This window comes from Mizuhopecten yessoensis, unplaced genomic scaffold (genome assembly GCF_002113885.1).
Source record: "Mizuhopecten yessoensis strain PY_sf001 unplaced genomic scaffold, ASM211388v2 scaffold7629, whole genome shotgun sequence".
NCBI lineage: Eukaryota > Metazoa > Mollusca > Bivalvia > Pectinida > Pectinidae > Mizuhopecten > Mizuhopecten yessoensis.
Window position 1 is genome coordinate 240947 of NW_018407143.1, and position 11153 is coordinate 252099.

The window sequence follows — 11153 nt, forward strand, 5'->3', positions numbered from 1 at the left end:
AAGGGGAACCAATTTTGAATGAACCGTGGGTCTGGCCCTCTAAGGGCCTGAGGGCGGGGCCCAAAAGGGGAAATATAGCAAATTCTTTAATATCCTTTTTCTTCTGTAGGAATGAAAGGATTTGTTCCATATTTAGTCTGAAGCATTCTTGGGTGAAGGGGAACCAATTTTGTATAACCCGTGGGTCTGGCCCCCTAAAGGCCTGAGGTGGGGCCCAATAAGGGAAACATAGCAAATTTTTTTAAATCCTTTTTCTTCTGTAAGAATGAAAGGATTTGTTCCATATTCGGTCTGAAGCATTCTTGGGTGAAGATGAACCAATTTTGTATAAACCGTGGGTCTGCCCCCATAGGGGCCGGAGAGGCGGGGCTGACAATAGGGGAAATACAGCAAATTCTTTTAAATCCTACTTCTTCTGTAGGAATGAAAGGATTTGTTACATATTTGGTCTGAAGCATTCTTTAGTGAAGAGGAATCAATTTTGTATAAACCTTGGGTCTGGTCCCCCAGGGGCCTGAGGGGTGGGGCTCAATAGGAGAAATACAGCAAATTCTTTAAAATCCTTGCTCTTCTGTAGGAATGAAAGGATTTGTTCCATGTTTTGTCTGAAGCATCCTTGGGTGAAGAGGAACCAATTTTGTATAAACAGTGGGTCTTGCCCTCTAGGGGCCTGAGGGGCAGGGCCAAATATGGGGAACATAGAAAATCTTTAAAATCNAGATACATGTACAGCAACATCTGGCTATTTCATCTTCAATTTTGCTTACATTTCCAGGTGAGCGATACAGGCCCTCTGGGCTTCTTATTAATTCAATGATTTATTTTAAGCTCACCTGGCACGAAGGGCCAACTTAGCTTATGCTGTGGTACAGCGTCCGTAGTCCGGCATCAATATTTTACTTTTGACTTCTTCTTCTTAATAACCAAAAGGCCCATGTTACTGATATTGGGCCTGTAGCATTCTGGGATGAAGGGCTACCAAGTTTGTTCAAATGAATGACCTTGACCCAATTTCAAGGTAACAGGGATCAAATGTCTTAAAATCTTCTAACAACTTCTCCTCAATAACCAAAAGGCCAAGGGTACTGATATTGGACCTGTAGCATGCTGAGGTGAAAGACTGCCAAGTTTGTCCAAATGAATGTCTTTGACCCACTTTCAAGGTCACAGGGGTCAAATGTCTTTAAATCTTCAATCAACTTCTTCTCAATAACCAAAAGGCCCAGGGTACTGATATTGGGCCTGTAGCATGCTGGGAAGAAGGGCTACGAAGTTTGTTCAAATGAATGACCTTGACACACTTTCAAGGTCACAGGGGTCAAATATCATAAAATCTTTGAACGATTTCTTCTCAACAACCAAAATGCCAAGGGTACTGAAATTGGGCCTGTAGCATGTTCAAATGAATGACCTTAGCCACTTTAAAGGTCACAGGGGTCAAATTTCGTAAAATCTTCAAACAACTTCTTATCAATAACCAAAAGGCCCAGGGTACTGAAATCGGGCCTGTAGTATGCTGGGATTAAGTACTACAGAGTTTGTTCAAATGAATGACCTTGAACCTAAAGGTCACAGGGGTCAAATGTCTAAATTCTTCAAAACAACTTCTTCTCAATAACCAAAAAGGCCCAGGGTACTGATATTGGGCCTGTAGCATGCTGGGATGAAGGGCTACAAAGTTTTTTCAAATGAATGACCTTGACACACTTTCAAGGTCACAGGGGTCAAATATGTTAAAAACCTGTAGCACAACTTCTTCTGAATAACCAAAATGCCTAGGATGATGATGATATTTGGCCAGTAGCATGCTGGAATAAAGGACAACCAAGTTTGTCCAAATGAAAAAAACTTCTTCTGAATAACCAAGAGGTATAAGGTGATGATACTTTGCAAGCTCAGATGAAGGGCTACCAAGGTTGTTCAAATGAATGACCTCGACTTATATTCAAAGTCACAAGGGATGAATATGTTAAAAACCTTTAAAAGAACATCTTCTGAATAACCAAGAGGCCAAGGGTGATGATATTTTGCCATTAACATGCTGGGATGAAGGACTACCAAGTGAATGACCTTTGCCCATATTCAAGGTCACAGTGGTCAATATATGTTTATATCTTTAAATGATTTGTTCTGCATAACCAAAAGGTCCAGGGTAATGATATTTTGCCAGAAGCATGCTGGGTTGGAAGACTATCAACTCTGTTCAACCTAATGTCCTTGTTCGACATTCAAGGTCACAGGCTTCATATGTTTAAATCTTTTAATAGGACTAATATTCTGCCTGTAGCTGTATTTTAGTCCACTTTTAAGATTACAAGTGTGAGATTAATACCAGGTGAGCGCCTGTTATTATTAAGTAAACAAAAAAATCTGAATTTTATCACAACAATGCTGTTTTCAATATAAACTTAAATAGTGATATAGTTATCAAATTAGATTCTTTCATTTATAACTGTCGAACTTGGAAAACCATGTGCTATTTATAAATTGGTGCCAAAATGATTAATGCTCCTCATCGTTGTTTTCATCATGGATTACGTAGCATTATTCAGGTTATCAAAACAACATGGCCACCACTTGCAGTCTGCTCACTTACGATCTATCTTACTGTAGCCAAATTTATTTTAAATTTTCTTAAAGTTGTATCAACAGTCTTTTGTTGATAGAAGCTTCTCACAAAGCTTACTTATTTCAAGCATTAGAAATTGATGGCGAAAACAATAAAACAAAAACTGTTTGTATTTCTTATTTTGGTTGTCAGTAACCTATGAAAATCAAAACGTAGATTGAAGCCTTGATAATTAACAGACACCATTAATTATAATTAAACAAATTACACGGTGGCAATTGTGGTCTTTTGTTCACGTTTCACACCTATACGTAGTTCACATCCCCACAGGTAAATCTACCCGCAGGGCAGAGCTCGTTGATAAGGGTGTCGATCGTAGAGCACAATAGAAAGCTAGTCTAATGAGGGGGAGTCTAATTGGAACAGGGAGAAGAGGTTAGGCCTATCAAAATTTGTAAGAACTTGTCAGTTGATGTGTAACAGTCAAAAGCATGCGTAACGGTAAATCGTTGATGCGTAGCGGCTCTAAATTCATCTGTAACGGCTAAAACAGCCTGAGGAGAACACTCTCACTGGGGTCAAATATGTCAAACTCCTTAAACAACTTCTTCTGAAGAACCAAACGGTATAGAATCTTTGAATTTGGCAAGTGGCTTCCTGGGATAGAGCCCAACAAAGTTTGCGAATGAAAATGACTGACTTTCAAGGTCATGGGGTCAAAAATGTAAAACTCTTTACACGACTTCTTCTGATGAACCAACAGGTATAGAATCCTTATCTTTGGCTTGTGGATTCCTGGGATAGAGCCCGACAAAGTTTGCGAATGAAAATGACTTTGACCTGCTTTCAAGGTCACACGGGTCAAAGATGTCAAACGCTTCAAACAACTTCTTCTGAAGAACTAAATGGTATATGACCTTCATATTTGGCTGGTGGCTTACTGGGATAGAGCCCGACAAATTTGAGAATGAAAATTACTTTGACCTCCTTTCAAGGTCACAGCAGTCAAATATGTCAAACACTTCAAACGACTTCTCCTGAAGAACTAAAAGGTATATAATCTTCAAAATTGGCTGGTGGCTTCCTTGGATAGAGCCTGACAAATTTAAGAATGAAAATGACCTTGACCTTCTTTCAAGGTCACAGTGGTCAAATATGCCAAACTCTTTATATGACTTCTGAAGAACTTAAATGTGTAGAACCTTCATATTTGCCTTGTGGCTTCTTGAGATAGAGCCTGACAAAGTTTGAGAATGAAAATGACTTTGACCTTCTTCTGAAAAATTGAAAGGCATAAAATTATAATATTTAAAGAACGATGGCCAAAAAGCATACAATCTTATTATAATATTTCACTGGAAGTTTCAACAGATGGAGCCGTCAAAGTTTACGAGTGACAAATTTATAGTACAGTATAATATTTAATGAGAATATTTGCTATGACTGCTTAAATATTCAGGTGAGCGATACAGGCCCTCTGGGCCTCTTGTTATTTTAAATAACAATTAAGCAAAGCTTCTTTGCTTTTTTCTGTGATTGACTATGCATAAACGGCCCTTTTTAGGGCCACCACCTTCCTCATTAGTGTCTAGAAACTCAGTTTTGAAAACATATGGATAATCTAACATATTGTTAAGTGCAATATATTAATTCACGGAATTAGATTAGATCTAAGTCTGTAATTAATTTAAGTAAAAAAGACTATAAGTTATATATTAATTTAAGTAAAAATTGAAATGTATTTATTCTGGTGCAAATGTTTAAACATAAAGAAATATAATTGTTAATGTAATTGATTATACCATCACAGCAAGTCAGTGAAACAATGTTTATACAGCAATATGATCCCGGATGACTCACAATGTTCAGCTATACGATCAAAGTTCTATGTACATGTACACATGTGACACGCCAAGAGCTTCATATAAGTGTACTCGTAAAATTTGATAACTCGCTTATTTGATCAAATATCGACCTGAAACATTGTATATAGATGTTTTACATTGCAACTTCTATAAGAAAAAATCAATACAATGACTTCAAAAATAAATTTGACATTCGACAGTCTATTCTGATCTACGCAAGATAGAACGTTGCAAGAATGAACAAGTGAGTGTGAAAATTACTGGACTATTGTAAGATATTTTATAATGCTGAAAACTTTTCAAAAACTAAAATTGTAAAATAAATCCCACTAAAGTAGTGCCTAGGTCAGCAACAATATACAATCATGGAATAACAACGTCATTTGTAACCACAGGGACTTGACACGTTCCGAAGACCCAGAATGAAAAAAAAGATCCCATGGTCCGACCTCCAGATCACTTATGATTGACAATTATGAACAGTAATCATGTGCATACTGCAACCGTAAAGAGAAAATTCAACAGCCAGACTCGAATTCAAACCCAGGACCTCCAAACTTGAGACTTAAGCCATAACCATTTGAGCTACCTAGTCACGGGCAAATGAGCAAAGTCAAGTTCCGCTACATTCCTACGATGTCTTTAATTCTAATGACACACAATAGTGTGTACAATTGTACCACATGTTTGGCACCAAAAGTAACAGGAAATAAAAAGTGCAACAGCCAGACCATGATTCGAAACCAGGACCTGGTAAAAGTTACAGCAGCATCTGCTGTCTACAACACAATTTTATCTGTTTATTTGACAGGTATCCCTGGTATAGTGTAATAAATATGCATATACTGCAAATGACTGAAAAAATATGTCTTAAACCGTCTTATCAGTTTTACTGTTCGCTTGGTCATCAATGTTGTTTTTCTTTTAAAAAGACACAAAATCCCCATTATTTGGAACCCCACACCCTTACTCCCCCAGGTCAAGAATGGGCTTGGCATCGACCATTGTCAATGCTACGCTCTACTGCGGATCATCCGTTTACATATTAGACACATGTAGTGGGTCCTGCTGTGTCCCACTGCATAAAGGAAGATACAACTAATGTGCACCTAGCTGTGATGACGTATCTCCTTACAACCAGACAATTTTTAGCTCACCAAGGTGAGATTATGCCATACCTCAGTGTCTGTCGTTCGTTTCCAGGTGAGCAATGCAGGCCCTATATTGATACGTCTATAGATTCCTTGCAATGCCTTTTTCAAAGCATAACCAATTCATGACATAGGTTCTCATTTATTCTTTTCATGATACCAAGCGTTATGAATTTGGCATGTAGCTTTCGGTGATGATTGGCTTTCAGTTTTGTTTGGATAAAAATTTCAAGCTATTTCTCCAAAGAATTACAGCATTAAAATTTGAGAGATACAGGTTTCTTCAGCATGGTATCGGTACCAGAGCGATCTGTAATGAACTTAGTTTCTATTTTATTCTTTGTTAAAGACTCATGAGAGAGACCTGAATTCACAACTTGGCATGACTCTGAAGCGACAGATGTTGATGGCCCTGGCACAACCGGAGAAACTCTACCCAGATCAACCAAACAAACGGCAATTTGTATTGAAGTGCTACGGCAAATACACAATTCCGGTAAGTCTCTCAACGATTCCATCTTTTGTATATCGGAAACTTTTGTCCAGTTAAACTGCATCCATCACCTATAAAATTCACATTTCCCAATTTTAAATTTCACTCCCTTCACGTAATATTCACTCTTAGGATAAATATGCATTCATTACATATAGTGAAAGAGCCCAAGTTATATTGAGGAAAAATATTTCATGGTATATTGAATTTTTATCTAAGTGTTCAAAGTTTCCAGAGCTCAACATGTTGCTGAATAAAGTATTTTCTTGAAGTTTCTTATACTTATAGGGAAGGGCTACCAAGTTTGTTCAAATGAATGATCTTGACCCACTTTCAAGGTCACAGGGGTCAAATATCTTAAAATCTTGAAACAGCTTCTTCTCAATTACCAAAAAGTCCTGAGTACTGATATTGAGCCTGTAGCATGTTGGGATGAAGGGCTACCAAGTTTGTTCAAATGAATGACCTTGACCTACTTTCAAGGTCACAGGGGTCAAATATGTTCAAATCTTCAAACTACGTCTCCTTAATAACCAAAAGGCCTAGGGTACTGATATTGGGCCTGTAGCATGCTGAGATGAAGGGTACAAAGTTTGTTCAAATGACCTTCACCCATATTCAAGGTCACAGGGGGCAAATATGTTAAAAACTTTAAACAACTTCTTCTGAATAACCAAAATGCCCAGAGTGATGATATTTAGTCAGTAGCATTCTAGGATCAAGGGCTACCAAGTTTGTTTAAATGTATGACCTTGAATCATATTCAAAGTCACAAGGAGAAAATATGTTCAAAATATTTAAACAACTTGTTCTGAATAACCAAAAGGCTCAGGATGTTGATATTTAGTCAGTAGCATGCTGGGATCAAGGACTACTATGTTTGTTAAAGTGAATGACTTTGACTTATATTCAAGGTCACAGGGGTCAAATTTGTTTAAAATCTTTAAACAACCTCTTCTGAATAACCATGCGTCCCAGGTTGTTGATACTTTGCAAGTTGCATCCCGAGATGAATGGCTATACAATTTGAAATGTTTTAAAAATAAATAACAGGGTATTTTGAATAAATTTTAATCATAAATACTGATATTTTGCCTGTAGCTTTATTAAGATACCTGACCATAGGTCATGGAAACCTATTGTGATAGTCTTTTGTCCGTCCTCGTGCGTCGTGCGTTGTGAACACAATCACTTTAGTAAATGTTAACCGAGTTTGATGAAACTTAATATGCAGCCATATATTAATAAGATCTCGGACGAGTTCGAAAATGGGAATTATTCGACAGTAACTTACAGAGTAATTGCCCTTTGTAATATTATTATAATTTGACCTTGTGAACACGAGAACTTGAGTAAATGTTAACCGAGTTTGATGAAACTTTGTATGCAGCCATATATCAATAAGATCCCGGAAGAGTTTGAAAATGGGAATTATTCGACAGTAACTGACAGAGTTATTGCCTTTTGTAATAATATTATTATTGGACCTTGTGAACACGAGAACTTGAGTAAATGTTAACCGAGTTTGATGAAACTTTGTATGCAGCCATATATCAATAAGATTCCGGATGAGTTTAAAAACGGGAATTATTCGACAGTAACTTACAGAGTTATTTCCCTTTGTAATAATATTATTATTGGACCTTGTAAACACGATAACTTGAATAAATGTTGACGGAGTTCAATGAAACTTTGTCTGGTAATTATTTTACGGTAACCTGCAGAGTTATTGCCCTTTGTCATTATATTATTATTTGTCCCTGTGATGTTGATTGACATTACACAAGAATAGATGTAAATTCATGTGGTACAACTTTTATTCATTCATGACGCATTTTTGCTACTTACAAGGTGCTATTAAAATTTTGTGCCTTATTTAATAAATCATTGATTTACGCTTTTACTTGTTTCTTTTAACCAAGAACAGAAGACATACAGTTACCAAGTTTGTTCAAAACAGACCCCATGGGTCAAAATTGGAGTCACTCCCATTTATTTCAGTTATAAAGATCTTGTTCACAGGGTCCAATAATAATAGAATTACCAAGGGGAATAAATATGTAATTTATGGTCAAATTGGTCCGGTATTCAAACTCATCCAAGATCTCATTGATACAAAGCTGCAAACAAAGTTTCATCAAAATCGGTTCATATTTACTGAAGATATTGTGTTCACAAGGAAAAATTAATGGACGATGCAGCAAGGTCACTCGGTCCAACGAAAAGTATGAATTGGCCGCTGGATGACAGTCCTAATTTGAATTGGATGTCGGGTGACCGTTAAGGCCCATGGGCCTCTTGTTTTAGATCACTTTTAAGGTTACAAGTGTGAGATTTATACCAGGTGAGCGATGCAGGCCCATTGGGCCTCTTGTTCATGTTTGTAATCTACAATGTTTGACCAGTTTGTCGATATATAATGGTAAATGCTTTGCAAAGAGTGAATAAAATCATAACTGTCTCCATATGGAATGTTTTTGTCATTTTATTGGACTTATTGAACAGAAAGGGGCCCAAATGGGGTGTACTTATAAGATGCATAAAAACTGGAAAAATATGCGGTAAAAGTTCATAAAAATTTGGGGGAATACTTCACAAGTGTGTGGAAAATAAAAAAATAAAAAATTTCACTTCCAATATAAAATGTGTATTACATGGAGTACCTTAAAACAAATTCTTCTTAATCAACAAAAGGTCCAGGGTGATAATATTTAGCTAGTAACATGCTGGCATAAAGAGCTACGAAGTTTATTCAAATGAATGACCTTAACTTATATCCAAGGTCACAGGGGTTAAATATGTTTAAAACGTTTAAACGTCTTCTTCTGAATTACTTAAAGACCTTAGTAAATGATATTTAGCCAGTAGCATGCTGGAATGTTGGGCTACTAAGTTTTTTCAATAGAATGACCTTCGCTAATTATTTATGTCATAGGGATGTTAACTTTAAATGGTATCTGAATAACCTGGGTCACAGATGTTGATATCTTTGAACGACCTCTTCGAATTCTGAATAAGCGAGAGGTCCAGGGTGATGATACTTGGCCTTAGCATGCTTTGATGAAGGGCTACCAAGTTTATTCAAATGAACTTCATTCTCCCATATTCAAGGTCACAGGGGTTTAATTGTCTTAAAAAACTTGAAACGACTTCTCCTGAATAACTAAAAGGTCCAGGTTGATGATATTTGGCTAGTAACATGCTGACATGAAGGGCATCGCCTTCCAAGTTTGTTAAAATAAATGACCTTCACCCATGTAACTGTTCTAGGTCAAATATGTCAAAAACTTGAACAACTTTTCATAAATACTTAGCAAGTAGCATGCTGGGATGAAAGGTTTAAAAAGTCTGTTCTGAAGAATGACCTTGAATCATATTCAAGGTCATAGGGGTCAAATACCAGGTATATTAAAAACGTAAACATGTCTTCCTCTGATTAACCAAAGGGTGATGGTATGTGTTCAGTAGCATGCTCAAATGAAGAGCTATCAAGTTTGTTCATGTGGATGACCTTGACACACTTTCAAGTCACAGGAGTCAGTTGTGTATAAATCTTTAAAAGTCTACTTCTCAATAAACAAAAGGTCTAGGTTGGTGATATTTGGCAAGTTGCATTTAAAGTCAAATGTGTTTTAAATCTTTTAACAGGTTCTTTTGAATGACTTTTAAAGACACTGATATTTTGCCTGTATCTTTATTTTAGTTCACTTTAATGTTATAAGTGAGTACAAACTCATTCTTAAAGTTTACAACATGCTTAACCCGGACAAATGATTAAAAAAATCTTGACAGCAATATGAATTTGGATTTAAATGAAAGTGTTCTTGCATATAGTCCATTTAGGGATAAATAACCATGCATGATCTGGAGATAATTTGCTGGACAGTGACATAAATAGAACCTGTATAAATTTCTTTGTTTGTTACATTGGACATGTTATTTTTAGTTTCCCTTGATTTTCCTATGAGTTGTAGGAGTTATTTCCCTTGTCCCATTTGATTCCTATAATGATATTCGATGGACCCTACAATAGACATGATGTGTGACACTTCATTTCTGTTAAGGTTAGGCCAAGTGTGGTCATGATCAGGTAGTGTTGAAAATAAAATTCTTACTTTAAGTTTTTAGCTTTACATCTAATGCAGCCAATTCACTAAGAGAACCTTGCTATAAAAATGTTTGCTGTATATATCGTTCAGAATACTTTTTATATATATATAGTGTTGCCCATGTCCGTCCCGTCCCATCCATTCCATGAGTGGGGGCATTTACGTCTTACATACATTTTCTGGTTATGCTTAATTTTCATCTTTCCTATCATGATCTCTGGTAGTTGATCTTCACAAATTTAGTACGATATTTCATTTCCCCCTTCATAATTTTATACCACAAATTGTTCGTTGCAGTTATTCTAATGATAACTTGTGTCTGATAGTTTTGGAAATTTAAAATGATTACAGATTCCTCTGAAAGAGACAATTTTTCATAGGAGTAGTTATTTAGGATGAATACACTGAGCCATTGAAATTTAACAGATAATGGACATTTTCCTAAAAGGTTTGCAAAATATCATTGTGCTAAGAATCTATTTTTTTCCTTTTATTTATATAGTATCATTATTGTAGTACCTTAAAGTCAATTTTATATGTTCCCATGTGGTCTGCAACAACAGTTCAATTTAAGATTATTTTCAGTTTTCAAGTCAAGAGGAATGTCTTGTCCTGAAAATGACAATTAAATGTCCCTGTGACCTATTACTTAACCGTTGACCTTCACTTTTGAAAAGTTTGTCCGGGCATATCTTCTTTACTATTTCACCTGGAGTTACCAGTTTTGGGGTAAAAGGACATCTTGGGATGGCAAGAATTAGGTCACTGTGATCTATGACTTGACATTTGAAAAATGTTTGTCCAGGGCATATCTTCTATACTATTTTACATGGAGTAACCAGATTTGGTGTACATTGTGCAAGGACATATTGGGATGGCGGAGTACAAGAAGTAGGTCATTATGACCTCACTGTTACCTATGCTTCCTGTTTGTTAAATATAGAAATCATTACCGATTGGGGACTA

General features: G+C 36.3%; 1 protein-coding gene across 2 annotated transcripts in view; it reads left to right on the forward strand.

Annotated features, from left to right (window-relative positions):
• The window catches only part of LOC110454011 (39S ribosomal protein L28, mitochondrial-like), a 94932-nt gene that overhangs the window by 38777 nt on the left and 45002 nt on the right, over positions 1 to 11153 (forward strand). For both annotated transcript variants that reach the window (XM_021503306.1, XM_021503307.1), the window contains exon 5: positions 5935 to 6081. In XM_021503306.1, coding sequence (XP_021358981.1) covers positions 5935 to 6081 — 147 coding nt within the window. The remainder of the gene's footprint in view (positions 1 to 5934; positions 6082 to 11153) is intronic.